Source organism: Poromitra crassiceps, assembly GCF_964638095.1.
Source record: "Poromitra crassiceps genome assembly, chromosome: 21".
Taxonomy (NCBI): Eukaryota; Metazoa; Chordata; class Actinopteri; order Beryciformes; family Melamphaidae; genus Poromitra; species Poromitra crassiceps.
In genome coordinates, this window is record NC_139638.1 from 23,324,729 (window position 1) to 23,342,212 (window position 17,484).

Consider the following 17,484-nt stretch of genomic DNA (forward strand, 5'->3'; position numbering starts at 1 on the left):
TATGTTCCTCTGCTCTGTTGTTTGTCCCCTAAGGCAGTGGTTCTCAAATGGGGGCCCGGGGATCCCCAGGGGTCCTTGAGGGGGTTCCAGGGGGTCCCCAGCCAAAAGGGGGGTCATTTATTTCAGCTATAATTCCATTCATACGTAACACAATGACTATTTTGGTCATGGGTTTTATACACTTTCTGTAATAAAACATCTAAAAGCATCAATCTTATTATCATATGGGGGACCATGGGACAAAATCCTATCAAATGGGGGTCCGTGGTCTAATTTTTGTCAGTTTAGGGGTCCTTCATGTGAAAAAAGGTTTACACACTAGATAGCACTTAATTTGCTATAAGGATGGTTCTAGTATGTTATGTGGCTTATGAAGGATGTGTGCGTGTTTGTCTTTGGAAAAACCATGGCAACAGAACGGTGTGTAGTGTGTGACTATTTTCGTTTTTTTATTTTCGTTTTCGTTTTGATTCTGTGGTTCATATATGATGTATGATGGTAATAAGGTATTCTCTTCCTATGAGAAGGCGTATAAGAAATCTGTCTAAAGTACATTTTGCTCACCTCGTAACAAATAATTCAAGATATCTTGTAATAAATAATTCCCTGTTATGCATTATCTAATGATAGCCTTATATGGTAATTTCAACCCTGAAAATCTTATTTTATTAATTCTCTCCCCACACATGCATACATTGTTTTTCTCTAAATAAATGAATTTTCCCCAAAGTAAGTAAGTAAGTAAGTTTTTACCACGGCGCCGGACAGTCAATCAGTCAGTCAGTGAGTCAGTCAGTCACTCATGGACGTTTAGTAGTGAGTTTAGTGGGGAAATGGCCGTAGCTCGGGATAGGAAGGTGCTAGAGAGTTGGGATTTCGAGGGTAGGATTAGTGGCTAGTAGGGGGATATGGGTGGTGTTTGGGGGGCGGGGGGGAGCTAAAAGGTTTATGCTTGTTCTATTACTTTGCACTTTGAGTCTTTGGGCCTGATTATGGCATATTTTAATTGGCAAACAATTAACTGTCATCTCAGTGACATACATGACGTGCTCTATTTTTGTGAATCAATTGCGTATGACACCAAGCAATGAACTCTGCGTACAGCACAGGCAGCACGGGGCGTGAAGACCGATGTTGATGAGGAATCCATGATCAGTGTGGTCGATGATGGTGTCGTCATGGGCAAGTCAAATCGCCTGTATTCCTTCACACGTGCAGTCAGTGGCATGGCAGAGAGGTGGCGCTCTGACAACTTTGTGATGGAGGGGGCAGTCTGGAGCGGATCGGCCACCCATGAGGAAACCACGAGGAAAGTGATGTCCCGTCCTTGTGTGCGAGGTGCAGAACTGCCACGATAAGATATATAGCGCCTTAAATGAACTTAGATTGGGGAGGAGAAAACACATTAGCGTGTTGCTCTGGCCCAAGGAGAACCTTTGCTGAATAGGAAGGATTTCAGGATATAAAGTGGAGAGCCAAACGTAATTTGGCGGCAGCATAGTACTACGTGTAGTAAATGACTACACGTCATTTAAAACCTTCCACGTGTGTATATAGTTGAGTGTATATATAGTAGAGATGAAACGATATGAACATTTCATGTGGCGATTATAGTGACGAATATTATCATGGTTGTCAGTATTATCACGGTATTGTTAAAATGTGCTGAAAATGTTCAAAAAGTACTAATGCACTGACAGAAATCATTTCATCAAGTTTTATATTGAAAAATCAGACCCAAAAAGGATTGATACCATTGATTGATAGGCTACACTCACTGAAATCTGCATCTGGGAGACGGTTGCCAACTTTGTTTGATGATGGACAGTATTTACCATGTTTTTTTCAAAGCGTATGTTGGCGTAACGAATCTTATCACGGTTATCGTAAGGAATTTGATCATGGTTATCATTAAAACCGCTTATCATTTCATCCCTAATATATAGTGTATATAGGTAGTAAGCTTTTAAATAGGATCTGTCCATGCATCAAGCCATGAAGATAGCACAGAACATCGCTATGCCTTGACCCCGTGTGCCGTTGACCTGGGCTGAGCAGATGGGTGGTGCAAAACACACACACACACACACACACACACACACACACACACACCCACACACACACACACACACACACACACACACACACCCACACACACACATTTCCCATGTGCTCCATGCACTGCCAAAAATAGGGCGCTAAGAGTGACGACGAATGTCTAAACTTGATCAGTTTAGCAGAAACTCTTCTGTCTCCATCAGATACACTTCCATCCACGGGTGTCTCCTGGTGACTGTGAGGTATTGTGCCCCTGGCGCAGGCTCCTCAGTGCTCGTCAGCGGGCGGTGAACGCCTCATTAGTAGGGGGGTGGTGAGATAAACGCGTCGACAGCATGGCGACCACTTGTGCCCATGTCAACATGGCTGCTGTCTGCTGCTCAGATAAGGCCTGGCATTAAAGATGCTCTTATCTGTGGCTCCGTCCGCTCCATGATCGGCCCCAATGGTCCACCAGGGGGTCCGCACGAACACAGCAGATGTACCTGTGTATTAATTAGGACCTAACAAAGCAGATGAACCTGTGTATTAATTAGGACCTACTGTTAATTGGAGGGAAAACTCTTTTTTGGAAGGTGCGTCCACCTCTTGAGAGCTGCTGACCGAGCCATGCCCGCACATTCAATCAGAGCGCGTGTATCCTAATTGTAGCTAAATGTAACATTTGTTTTTCCGTTCATCGGATAAGGTAGGCTATAAAACAGACATATCATAAGAATATTCACTTAGGCTGGTTGGTTAAAATAAGGATATGTGTGGAAATTTAATTTGAGCCTGTTACAATTCAAATTGTGTTTAGAGGGAGATCATTTCACCGGACTTGGTGTCCGGGAGATTTTAATTTCCCTGGCTTTGATTAAAGTCCCCCCCCCCCCTCCCTCGTTATCAATTTGAATTGTAAACTCGTTATACTCCATTTCCATCTTCTATCTAGTACAACATCGCCCCCTGTCTGACCGATTTCCACGAGGGGATTCCCCCAGGGGAATTACAATTTCCCTAACCAATCACGAGAGACCAACATATCCATGTGAATCTAATGTTAGTTGCAAAACAAACAAACAAACAAAAAACATATTCCCTTTAAATGCCTTCAAAGCAGAGTGCTGTTTGATTTTCAAAGTAAGTGGTACTTTTAATTGTTTAATTGTTTAATTGCCGTTAGTCCTGCCCATTACGCTGTTTATTGACGCTGATTGGCTAATCGTTAGTCTCCCTCATCGCTCATCGCTCAGTCGTTTCTTTCGACTGAGGAAATCTCACGAGACCAGAAGCAGCCCAAACTCAACTTGGTGGAGGGGGCAGATTTGAAGGTCTGACTCGGGATCTCTTCTCTGGTGACAGTCCCCAATGTTCTCAAGTCGTCATATCTTTTGGCATGAAAAAGTCAATCAACCCTCACCTGTATTTCCATCTGTTCTATGTTGTCAAACAGCTCATACCATTTTGAATATTCATTTGTGGTCACTGGTCGGTGTTGTAGCTAGAATGTACTGTACCATGTACAGGGCTGTGTAATGGCTCTTGGTTCTGGGACTGGGTGGGTAACTTTCCTGTTGATTTAGGTGCTGCACCGGTCAATCTCTATTCAGAGCTGAAATCTCTACGTGTCTGACGTGTGTGTGTGTGTGTGTGTGTGAGTGTGCGTGCGTGTGTGTGTGTGTGTGTGTGTGTGTGTGTGCGTGTGTGTGTGTGTGTGTGTGTGTGTGTGTGTGTGCGTGTGTGTGTGTGTGCGTGCGTGTGTGTGTGCGTGCGTGCGTGTGTGTACGTGCGTGTGTGTCTGTGTGTGTGTGTACGTGTGTGTGTGTGTGTGTGTGTGCGCGTGTGTGTGTGTGTGTGTGTGCGTGTGCATGTGTGTCTGTGTGTCTGTGTGTGTGTGTACGTGTGTGTGTGTGTGTGTGTGTGTGTGTGTGTGTGTGTGCGTGCGTATGTGTGTTTGTGCGTGCCTGTGTGTGTGCGTGCCTGTGTGTGCCTGTGTGCGTGCGTGCGTATGTGTGTTTATGCGTGTGTGCGCGTGTGTGTCTGATTGTGCCTGATTCGATGCTGAAGAGTACAGATTTTGAGAGAATTCCCACTGCATGTGGAGTCAAACTTTTCAGCTGTCATTTACATCCATTTGCTCTTATTACTGTGATATGTCAAAAAGTAGAATCATGTGGCATTCTAGTAATACAACTATAAAAACCCTAAAGTCAGGCTGATGGTATTTAATAATCTTTTTATAGACTCCCCGGAGGGAATAAAGACCACACTTTTCAAACAATTGTCCCCCACTCAAGACACTTCTATTAAATATGGAGGACTGAAATGAAATCTTACTCTGTGGGGTAGTAGCATTATCTTGATCTGTGACTATTCAGAACTTTCTTAAGTTAACTCACTCCAAATGAGTTAGCGGGGGAAAAAAAAAAAAAGAGCCTTCATTGCTATTCCACCCTCAAATTCGGAAGCATTAATATTTACAGGCCAAATCAGTGCAGAAAAAAAGGAGGTAATTTCTGTTGGTTCTATCAGAAGCATATGCTGTGCAAGGCTACATCAATCTTGAATGATTGGGAACAAGCAGTGTGCAATGAATCTCAGAGGCCTTCATCTGCTTTGGTGGCACGTAGTTAGCGTGCCGCTTGCTAAATTAGTCTGCACTTCCACAGACGGCGCGGCTAATTAGCACTCAGATGATTAATTCAGTTTTTGCCAGCGCTCGTTCAGAATATCTCTTCATTTGGCAACAAATTAGATTCTTCACATTGGTGGAGAAAATCTGAAGACACAAGGCTAACCAGTGAAAGCTAACTTGGTGCTAGTTTGGTGCTCTGACGCCGACCAATATAACAGCATAAAATATCAATTTATCAAACCCAAATACGGTACAGCAATCATTCACAATGTCCAATATTGTTCCCGGCAGATTTTATACATATTTTATTATTACAACACTGAGGATGAGGAAAGTCTAATGAGTATTCTATAATTAATGGTTTTATTTTTGGTCCAGCAAAACAAAGTCTGTACTCTGTATATATCTGTATATTAAAAATGGTGGGGAAAAAAGTGTTTTACCTAGAACTCACAGTAACTGCCTTTTGAAAAATTGGACTTTGTGTAAACGTTAGTCTTTTACTGCACCTATACTTGGAAACCATTAACTCAGTACAGATGGGAATGAGCCAACAGGAAGAAGATAATCAAATCATGTTTTCTCCCGATTCATAACCCGCAACGACTAGAACAGTGGTTTCTTAAAGTGGGGCCCGGGGACCCCCAGGGGTCCTTGAGGGGGGTTCCAGGTACCAGCAAAAAGGGGAATCATTTATTTTCACTATAATTCCATCCATAACGTAACACAATGACAGAATGTCTGACTATTTTGGCCATGGGTTTCATACACTTTCTGTAATAAAACATCTAAAAAGCAAAGATCTTATCAGATGTTGGACCCGTGTTTGACAAAATCTTATCAAATGGGGGGGTCCGTGGTCTAATTTGTGTCCGTTTAGGGGTCCTTGACGTGAAAAAGTTTGAGAATCACTGAGAAGACACACTGCGATGAGAAGACAAGCTGGAATACTTGAACTTTGTTTGGACTAGTTTCCAGCCGTCTTCTTAACGAGCTTTTGAAAGTGCAAAGTAATTGATGGACGCCTCAATACTACCGTCCCTGCTTTGTTGACGTTGGCTTACGTTGTATTGCTCTTAACTCAACGCTGCTTTGTTGATCGTCAGTGACAGTTGTATCCCCTAGCAGCATCATTAAGCAGCTCACCACCAAGCTAAACTGCTTTCAACTTTCTTTTATTACCTTGACTTGATCATGCAAAGATGGATGGTGATCTCGGAATGTCTGCGATCAGATCACTTGAGAGTCATTTGCATACCTGCCAAGACAACTGATTTCCATGAGAGTCTCCCGATTATTAACCCTTTCTCCCGCTGTGCTCCCGATTGGCAATTTCTCCTGATAATCTCCTGATTTCATATCGATACAAATCAAATGGCTGAGTTTTAAAGTCAGAGTGAAGTATCATATGAAACTAGATGATCTCAGGCATCCACTGGTACAAACTTCAAAGTCATGCTAGCTTGTCGGCAAGGTAGCTGAATAATGCTCCAAATTTAGGCAGTATTTAGGTGAGGGAAAAACCTTTTTTATCGGGATCTCTTGATCTCTCACCTCAAAATATCAAAATGAAAATGGGTTCCCAAGAGTCTCCCCTTCACAGTCAAGGTAGGATTTCTCGATATGGTAGCGGGAGCATCCTTCAGAAAGGCAGGATTTAGAACAACGGATCACATCACTGCTGGAGTTTCTACCGACCTAACTGGGGGGGATATCCCTCTTTGGCTCATGTTGGCAGGTATTTGTGAGCATCACGATGAGAAGATGATATATTTTTCATCCCTGTCTTCAAAACTTGACTCAGTTGCTGCCTGACTGTCTACACAGAAGAACACAAACAACTCTTAAGAAAATGTGTCTGTATCAAAGAAGGAACGCCTAATGACTAGCAGCAGACAGGGCATGAAGTGACTGAGTGAGTGAGTGAGTGAGTGAGCCATAGGCCTTCCATTAAGTGAGTGAGCGAGTGAGTGAGTGAGTGAGTGAGTGAGTGAGCCATAGGCCTTCCATTAAGTGAGTGAGCGAGTGAGTGAGTGAGTGAGTGAGTGAGTGAGCCATAGGCCTTCCATGAAGTGAGTGAGTGAGTGAGTGAGTGAGTGAGTGAGTGAGCCATAGGCCTTCCATGAAGTGAGTGAGTGAGTGAGTGAGTGAGTGAGTGAGTGAGTGAGCCATAGGCCTTCCATTAAGTGAGTGAGCGAGTGAGTGAGTGAGCCATAGGCCTTCCATTAAGTGAGTGAGCGAGTGAGTGAGTGAGCCATAGGCCTTCCATGAAGTGAGTGAGTGAGTGAGTGAGTGAGCCATAGGCCTTCCATGAAGTGAGTGAGTGAGTGAGTGAGCTATAGGCCTTCCATGAAGTGAGGGAGTGAGTGAATGAGTGAGTGAGCCATAGGCCTTCCATGAAGTGAGTGAGTGAGTGAGTGAGCCATAGGCCTTCCATGAAGTGAGTGAGTGAGTGAGTGAGCCATAGGCCTTCCATGAAGTGAGTGAGTGAGTGACTGAGCGAGCCATAGGCCTTCCATGAAGTAAGTGAGTGAGTGAGCTACAGTATAGGCCTTCCATGAAGTGAGTGAGTGAGTGAGTGAGTGAGCCATAGGCGTTCCATGAAGTGAGTGAGTGAGTGAGTGAGTGAGCCATAGGCCTTCCATGAAGTGAGTGAGTGAGTGAGTGAGCCATAGGCCTTCCATGAAGTGAGTGAGTGAGCTACAGTATAGGCCTTCCATGAAGTGAGTGAGTGAGTGAGTGAGTGAGTGAGTGAGTGAGTGAGTGAACCACAGGCCCTGCATGCACCGCTGGACTTGTTCCTCCGTCTCCTCCCGACACGATGAGCCGACTGACAAACGGCTCCCGGAGGTGTAAACAGAGCTCGTGTGAAGACAAGCTGTCTCCAGGCCGTGCTGCTGCAGTACCACATCCTCAGTGCCTCTGCACAGCAAACAGGCTCAGGCAATAAGCCCTCGACACGCCAACGCACGTCACCGACACACGCTTCCAGGCCATAAAAGTGACAAAAGTAATCACCAATTGATAGAATTTGGGGCGACTTTGGGACTTTATGAGAGGAAGGTGAGCTGGTGGAGGAAGCTAGCATAGCGCGTACGATGCAGTGCGTAATGTGGAGTATGCAGGGGTGAGAGGCCAGGGGACAGTGCAGGCCCCTGCAGAACGCTGATAAGGGCTTGTTTACCTTCCTGTGGATGGTCAGGCCTCAGTCTGCAGCTGCGGAAACGCCGGGACAATAGGTGTGTGTGTGTGTGTGTGTGTGTGTGTGTGTGTGTGTGTGTGCGTATCGCCGACAGAGACTTGAACCAGCCTTGAAGCCCCTCCCTCTCCCTTGCGCCCTCACGTCTCTCTCTTCTCCAGCTAACTGTGATAGGAGCACAGGCCCCTCCCCCTGCTTTCCCCTCATGACTCTGTGGGCGACCCTGGACACAAACAGTTTAGCTGCCTACCCTGAGGGACGAGGGGAGACAGACAGTGCGTCTTCATGCTGCCCTGTGCCAGCCAGGGTTTTCCCCGGCGGTCTCCCCCCAAGCCCCTCCCCCCCTCCCTCCACGATACAGGCATACAGAGTAGCTTCGAGAGCAGTGTTGGGGGTAACTCGTTACAAAAGTAACACATTACATGTAATATATTACTTTTGGCAGTAACTCAGTAATATAACTTATTACTTATAGGATTTCAGTAATATTATACCAGTTACTTTGTCAAGTAACTCACGTTACAAATTGAGTTACATTTGATTAAATCAAAGCACATATTTAAAACAGATACAATCATTTCCTAATCAAAGTGTGTGTTTTTATGCAAATAACCACTCTAGATTTAACATTTAGAATTTTGGATTGTTTACACTGACTTCAAGGCGGTTGAAATAATTTTTCGGGATAATAATAAATAATAATTAAAGTGTAGTGTAATAAGTAACGAGTTACTCTACAAACATGGTAATATTGTAAAGTAACTTATTACTTTCAAATGAACTAGTAATATGTAGTATATTACGTTTCGAAAGTAACTTGCCCAACACTGTTCGAGAGCCACAAGTCACATCATTTTGCATTTCCACTTACATTTTAGTGGATGCTAAAATGGTCTGGAAAAGTATGAAAAATTAATTTGATCATTTCCAGGTCTTGAATAGTTTGGAAATGGGGTGTGTGTGTGTGTGTGTGTGTGTGTGTGTGTGTGTGTGTGGGGGGGGGGGGGGCATGGAGTTTGGAAAAGTACATGGGAAAATGTAGTGGTTCAGGTCTACAGTATGTTGTTGTAAACCCACTTTGAGTCCACAGTTATTGTTGATGTGAAGAATAACAGTCAGATCTCTATCTGATGTCAGCATGCATTATATCAAATATCCTCCAAAATCAAATCCAGGCTTTGCCCTGAAAAATATGGAATTTTAAAATGGAAACCGTGTAGGAACCCTGCCAATCATCTCACATACAGTATTTGATATTTGTCACTGTGAAGAACAATCTTCATCTATATATATATATATATATATATATATATATATATATATATATATATATATATATATGGTGATATCTGATATGAGCTACTGTAGCAGTCTATCTGGGTAAATCATATCGAACACAAGACAAAACCTCTGAAACAAATCAAGGTTCGGGGAAAAGTATGGAATTTTTTAATTGAAGCTGTCTAGGAACCCTGTGATTAACAATGAGAGTAAACATAGATGGGGCATGAAATTAAGTTTCCTCACCTGAGGCGAGTGAAAAGCGTGAAACACTAGCTCCAGTTGGTGAGTGAAATAAATTGCTGCTTTCACTGCTCCTCAGTCAGTTGGCCGCTGTGTTCCTCCTGCTCCCTGAACACCAGCAGCAGCATCAGCATCCACGCCAGCAGTAAAAACTCATCCAAAAATGAAATGTATCGATGTTTTGCAACGGTACGTACGACCACCGTCTCCAGAGAAGAAACAGTGCTCCACAAACACTGAAGGAAAGTATTGGGTGTTTGTGTGGAGAGCTGGAAAACCAGTAGGTGCACTGGCTATATGGACAGATAAACTCACTCATATTTACTGTGTATTTTTCGGCCTGCCAGTTATACGAGGGATCAGCATTTTGGTAAACAAACCGCGTCACTGGGTGACAGCGGCAATGGAACCCTAAGCGCCAAGTGGCGCGAGCCTTGAGTGTCTGACTCTAGCCGGCTTGACTCTGTTTACATTTTAAAAACGGCGACAGTTCACAACACAACTTTAACACGACATGCATATTGTTATACATCAAACTCTTGAGCTAATTCTGCTCTCACTCAGAATGTCAAAATATAAGCCATGTGATGTATAGTTTTTGAGATATTAACGTTTGTTTGGCACAACTCATACTATTAACTGGCGCGGGGTTCCGCATTTCTGGGTGGCAAGTGACATCACGCTGATTCGTCCTATAACTATAATATAATGTATATTAAGGTATATTGCAATATGATATACCATTTTAGCATAATCTGATTTGTCCAGGCTAAATTCCACTCTAGTAGTCAAAATCAAGACGGGGGGAAAAACAAAAACCTAAGTGTCCCCAACGGAGCATTTGCCTTGGACTAGTTTGTGCCTCAAATCCTTTAAGATCTACCTCTGCTCCGACCATAGAATACATTGAAATTCAGTGAGAAGAGACCCATTGAACTGTGTTTCGGTACATCTAAATTCAATTGGGTGCACCAGTCGCTGGAGGCGGTGAGCCAGACCCGTCGCTGAATGACAAATGGCCGTCTCGTCTCGACTCTATCCTGCCTGTCCTCGACAACATCCACATAACACCCGGGCTTTAGCCGGGATCTCACTCAAGTCACTCTGCTTTATATCCAGGAGGTGCAAGAGGACAACGCGCTTAGAAACCATACTGTAGTCTGATTTTCTGACCTACCTAACTAACTAACTAACATTAAAAACCTTCAACTAAAATATTAACCAGAACTAGAAAATGTGATCAGATGACATTTGACCCCGCCTTCATTTGCTCCAAATTCATGCTAGGTCTGGTGCTCCAGTAACACAGCAAATGTGTTTCATCGTCGTTCAGCTAAACCAATTTATAGCCTGTTATGGCTGTGGATTTGTTCATATACAGTAGTGTTATGTGTTATTTATGTGTGTATATGTGTGTTATTATCAGTCGTCTATTATCTATCTATCTATATACATTTGGCAATGTGGACTGTCTCTCTGTTTGTTTCAAGAATTTTGTCCGGCCACAGCTATGCCGTTTTACGTGCGATCGGGCTGAAACTTTCAGGAAGTGTAAAGAGCACCCCGTGCGGGTGACCCGACAGAGCCGGAGCACACGCGCCAATAGGGCAGGCGAGGGCATGCAACAGCCGAGCTCTGGGCGAGGCCGCGCAGCGGCCGAGCTGCGTATGCGAGGGCCAGCTCGCCGAGCTGCAGAGCGGGCGAGCCTAGGAATTGAGTGCGCGTAGCACGCGAGATGCCTAGTACGCATACAGGTGCATTGCTAATATAAGCTCTGTAACTACTTAAATGGACTTTGCATAAAGAATACAACGTTCTGAGTCAAAATCTCTTCAGCATATCCAGCACACGTAGATTTGGATCATACCAAAGAACAAAATCAGGTCGGAAAATGATCATGAACAAAGGCTGAATGCTGAGATGTTTGTGGAAATTATCTCCAGCCGGCTTGAAGATCAACATCTCATCAGACACACAGGCTTCATCATGAAGGAGACCCATTATTTGTCCCCTCAAATCCTGATGGAGTCTTCTCAGGGAATGTGGAAATGGAGGGGACTGATAAAGGAAGATAAAGAGGAGAGGCAATGGAACTGTACCTCATTTACCAGTAAACCGCTTAGTGAGGCCATCGGCATTTCCTGGGTTAGAATGATGGAATGAATATGGTTTAAATTCTATGGTGACTGGAAAACCTATCACACACACACACACACACACACACACACTGGCATGCACACAGACACACACGTGCACGCACGCACTTACACACTGATTTATACCTCTTGAGCAACTGCAGCCGCGGGCCGCTGGCTCTGTCACAGCAGAACAGGAGGCCAGTAAGTTTATGGATGTGGATGTGGTGCAACACACAGGGCCAGAATAACAGGAAACCGGGCCTTGACCCGCGGGTCAGGGGAGGAAGAGGGCGACGACACAGAAGGAGGATGGCTCTCGTCTTTCTTCGAAGAAGGTTACTACGGTCGATTGCACAGGCAATGCAACAGAACAAAAATGCTGTGTCGCTAATTATGCAATCCAATTTATGGCCAATCAGTACCAAATTGATAGGGATGTCACGATACTAGAATTTCTACTTCAATACTGATACCCAGGAATATATATCGATACTCGATAGCATTTTCGATACCACGGGGGGATGACAACACATCAAGAGGCATAATGATAATCGAACAAATAAATGAATTGAATTGAATTGAATTGAATGATAAACAAATACAGATGGACAGAGATGTACATTTCTCCATAATCTAGGCCTGATAAAACTCATTAAAAACTTTACACTGACACAGCAGATTAGCCCTGCTCTAGTCATCAGCCTATCAGAACACTTTGAGCTAGTTGACGCAACAGATACCCACCAATAGGGAGGGTGGAAATCAGTAGTATATTCGATTTTTCATTAAGAGAAAGCACTGCTGGTATTCGAGTATTGTAGCAAATGTGTTCAAATTTTCAGTATTGATACTTACTTACGATACTATCGATACATGTTGCAAATGAGTATTGTAACCGTAACTAGCGAAACTTACTGTAACCGAAACTAGCGATACTTTTGACAACGCTCGTCCTTGATTTGACCTGCAATTATCCCATTTAAAAATCCCAATTAGCACATATTGACAAAGAAACAGAAAGAGAGCGATCCATACACTCTCCCTGATTTAATTGTGGGGGACAGGGAAGAAAAGGGAGAAAGAGCTGATTATGTAACCATCTTTTACCCCTCTCCTACAATCTATTTATCTCGGTCCCTTCTCCTCCTTTGTGATAAAGACCTTCGTCGAGGCAATGTCATCGCTAAACATTGCATCAACCAAGGTCTTCGTCACGATTAGTGCCCCATCTAAATATGGAGCATCCTGTTGACCTTACAAACTTTGCAATTTCCTGTTAACCCTCTCCTCTCTCTCTCTCTCTCTCTCTCTCTCTTCCTTTCTCCTTCATCTCACTATTTTACTCCACATCTCTCTATGAGGGATTAGCCTTTGCTGAGTAAAATAGAGGTCCATGACATCGGCCGATAGCGCTCCAGTTGCTTTGTAGCGTTTTCTTTTTGATAATATAATCACCATCTTTCCAAAAATGTGATTAACGCTAAAGCAGATATCTGCTGATAGGCTACTGTATCATCATATTCATACATGCTAAACAATGGCAATCGTTTGTCTTTAGCTTGGGGGCTACATGCTAATTTCGAGGGGAGCATGTCCGTATTGTATTCGGCTTCGAACTGCCTGACTGGTAATTAGGTGCAGCATAAAGTAGATCGTGACTCTGGTCCCATCAGAGCCCCAATCTGAGACAGGCAGTCTGAGTTTAGGAGACTTTTAAGGCCTGGTCCCGAAGGCCTACTAGTCTCCACTGTAGCTCCCAAGGAAGGAGGACGTTTATTGGTGGAGAGTATTAAATGACCACCGGGCAAGGCAGGATACTCGTATAAACCTCAGCCATATAAGAGCACATCTCTGGACACTCGGGCCCAATTTCAAACCAGCTCCTACCCACACTATACTATCACTTCAGCACCCAAGGCTGTGACTCCAAATCAAGTTACACTCACAGCTGCGGAGGTGTCCTCGGATGAAGGGGTCGAGGGTAGAAATAAATTGACAAACTATGCGACGCTTTTGCTCGCCTACCGGAACAATTGAAGATTGGAATCACCATGGCAACCTATAGACGCCATGCTCATGTGGCTGTTAAGCCATTTCAACTTGTACAAGAGGCAACGATGTCACTATAAACAGTAAACACACAACATCCAAAACCACGAGGATGACGGAAGTAAACTCGACTATTTTTGCTTGCATGCATAAAGGCATTTATGAGTTTGCTATAAGTCACGCGAGCTGAGGACAAAGTGATATTATGCTTTTTTAGTTTGAAAAATCACCACACATTTTGTGATTTTGTTTGAGGCTGTACAGTCAACATGAGGAAAACATAGGAGCAGGATCAACAGAATTTAACATTTGTCTGGACCGGTGTTTCCTCCAGTCTGCTGTCGCAGGTGCGCTTCCTGCTAAGCAATGGGGGGGGGGGGGGGGGTTAACAGTCCACTTCACGCTCTGTGCTGATTGGTTTGGGATGGACCTTATATATGGCGAACGTGCAAACGGAGGGGGAGTGGATAGGGCGAGGGGTTAGGGCAGGGATGGCATGGGCAACTTTGATGATAGAGAGGGCCACACAAAAATGTCCTCCCTACCAGAGGGCCAAATTGTGACCGTGCACTTCCACCAGTAGCCTACTGTAACACCATCACTCCCAATTATAGCTACTCATTTGATGAAAAGGACTGGTAATCAAAGTTTATTATACCAACATTTATATTTTTCATATTCAAATTGACTAATTCTTCCATTCAGATGACACCAGAAACTTTGCTCTCGCTTTAAAACAGCACCGCTACAGCAATTTGATGGGGTACATCACCCAAATATATGATATTAATCAGATTAGTAATGTTGCATAATGCAATGTGCATCCTGGATATAGTTTGTTACAATAGCATTAGCTCAAATGCTAATGTTAAACAGTATGTGGATGGACAATGCTAACACCATTAGCGCCATGTTCCGGGATGTACAGTAAAATAAAAACACAGATTTGGCTAACCTAACCTAACCAAAAATGTCCACCTTGTAAAAAATAAAAATTAAATAAATTAATAAATGAAATTGACCCAGGGGCCACACTGAGTGAGGTTGGGCCGCCAGTTGCCCACCCCTGCGTTAGGGGCTGCATGGTTTGAGATTGGGCCAAAGTCAGCTGCAGGCAATCCCCAACCCCATAAACCCAAACCCACACACACACACGCACACACACACACGCACACACACACACACACACACACACATACACACGCACACACACACATACACGCACACACACACACACACGCACGCACGCGCACGTGCGCGTAGCCCAGGTCAAACACGAGGCATTTTGTAGCTAACGACATTCATGACCGTACAGCCTCGCCTCCATTAATCCAGTGTGTGTGACAGACCGTGGGGTTAAACCGGAGCCTCCCTGCAGGGAGGGGAGTGAGGCGAGACGTGATGGATGACTGCAGCCCAACACACTGAGCTGTCTGATAAATGTGACCCCAGTAGATCCCTTTTCTTAAACAATGTAGTTCTTCCTTCCACACATTTAGCATCCATAGCCTGATTTAAGAGAGCAGGGCAAAGCTTTTCCGAGACGACTAACAATAACTTTGAACCGCTCCCGGACAGCCTCAAAGCGAAGGATAAAAAAGAGTATGGAGGAGGTAGAACAGGAAACCAACACCCTATTGTAGGTCCACAGTGTGCACATTGATTGGCATTGATTTCAGACTTGGCATAATTGTATAAGCTCTACTAGTTGAGCAATTGCTCTGAATAATTAAATCTCTTCTCTAGTCGTTTACTCTCTTGGACATGAATATTACATTATTAGCGGTTTTGCTGCGGTTTTGCTGCTAAAATGTCGGCAACATGTAGAAGCAAAACTCACAATTTGCTAAAGGTACAATATCCTGTGTTTATATTAAAGTATTAGAAAGTAGACTAGATCCACATTGTCCGTTTGTTCTTGCGTTTCCCGTTCAGTGATGTAGAATTAGCCCTACCATAATGTTTATTCTACGTTGCTGACTCTGATTTTCACGTTATTTCTTTCAGCCTCCAGTCAGACATGCGACCCAGTGGAGGTCGCTGACAACCCGTGGGTCCAGGTGAGGGAGATGCCCATTGGTTGTTGGACCAGCTTCCTCAGAGAGGACAAGACAGAGGTCCACATCCTCAACCTGCTCTTCACCCCAACGGTAAGCAAGTAACATGTAAAGCCCCTGTCCAGTGTATTTTCTAATTTTTAAGATATTTCATATGTTTGTGAGTCATGTCCTGAAAGTGTTGATTAGCCACAAATATTTGTTGACAAATGACGTAATTTTGTGCTCAAGTTCAAACAGTTAAGTTCGTTGCTAAAATGGGAAGATGAGGTACGACTCAATGGAACGCTAGTCGTACGTATGACAACTCTGAGGACGAGCTGGCCATGCTAACTAGCTAGCTAGTCGCTAGCTAAGCCTGCTGCCTGCTGGCTGTAACAAAGCTCGTTGGGCTCAAAACGCCACTGAGTGACCAAAACACTTAGCTCGTTAACCATTTCGATTTATAATCACAGCGGCACGGGTTTGAATCTGGCCCGTGCTGTATGTCACCTCCTCCTCGGTCTGCCCTGTGCTTCCTGTCTCTCTCCACGGTGACCTGTAAAAAGTGCCCAATAAAGCAGAGATGACAAAAAAGAACAGCTGGCTGATGAGGAGGATGATTATGATGATGAGGAGGAGGAGGAGGAGGAGGAGATGGGTACAACAAAGAGGAAATGCCCTCATTGTGGGATTGGATTCATCTTCCAATTTGCATTAACAATTAAATAGAATAATACTGTATGCTTCCATAATGGCCCAGCTCTCAACTCAATCTATTTTATTATTGGCTCCCCAAGAACCAAGTTGAATTGAAACCATATGACTGGAGGAACTAGTACATACGTTAGCTTCAGCTTCCCCATATGGTGAAATGTAAACACATGAACATCTCCATCTCCAACACGTATCAGGGCTAATAGCTAGCATGCTAACCATTAACAGATGGCAGAGATCACAGAAAGACTGGCCTCCCGTCTGGCCACTTTCTTTGTCTTTTTTTATACTAACCTTGCTTGTAAACTAAGCTACTGCTACTATAGTAGGCTACAGCTATCTATATTATTAATTAATTTGTTATTTTTATCCAAACAAACATATATTTCCTAATTGTAGATTGCAGATTGCGTCACTTTAATTGTAAATTGTTAAGCATTAGAGCATGACAAAAAACTAACTAGTCATCATAGTCATCTTAATCATTTCTTTGTCAGTGCACACTGCTTCTTTCTTTACTTCCTCTCTTTCTTATTACGTATGTTTCTGCAGCACTATTTTCACATAATATATCTTATTCTAAACAGCTGCCCTTCATGTGTTCTGGGTTGTGGTTGTATATGGGTTGTGTTCTGGGTTGTGGTGGTATATGGGTTGTGTTCTGGGTTGTGGTTGTATATGGGTTGTGTTCTGGGTTGTGGTGGTATATGGGTTGTGTTCTGGGTTGTGGTGGTATATGGGTTGTGTTCTGGGTTGTGGTTGTATATGGGTTGTGTTCTGGGTTGTGGTTGTATATGGGTTGTGTTCTGGGTTGTGGTGGTATATGGGTTGTGTTCTGGGTTGTGGTTGTATATGGGTTGTGTTCTGGGTTGTGGTTGTATATGGGTTGTGTTCTGGGTTGTGGTTGTATATGGGTTGTGTTCTGGGTTGTGGTGGTATATGGGTTGTGTTCTGGGTTGTGGTGGTATATGGGTTGTGTTCTGGGTTGTGGTGGTATATGGGTTGTGTTCTGGGTTGTGGTGGTATATGGGTTGTGTTCTGGGTTGTGGTGGTATATGGGTTGTGTTCTGGGTTGTGGTTGTATATGGGTTGTGTTCTGGGTTGTGGTTGTATATGGGTTGTGTTCTGGGTTGTGGTTGTATATGG

At 43.9% G+C, this 17,484-nt stretch overlaps 1 protein-coding gene across 1 annotated transcript in view; it reads left to right on the forward strand.

Moving 5' to 3' along the window:
- eng (endoglin) overlaps positions 1 to 17,484 on the forward strand; it is a 62,620-nt gene that overhangs the window by 5,988 nt on the left and 39,148 nt on the right. The window contains exon 2 of the mRNA XM_083657386.1: positions 15,593 to 15,735. Coding sequence (XP_083513512.1) covers positions 15,593 to 15,735 — 143 coding nt within the window. The remainder of the gene's footprint in view (positions 1 to 15,592; positions 15,736 to 17,484) is intronic.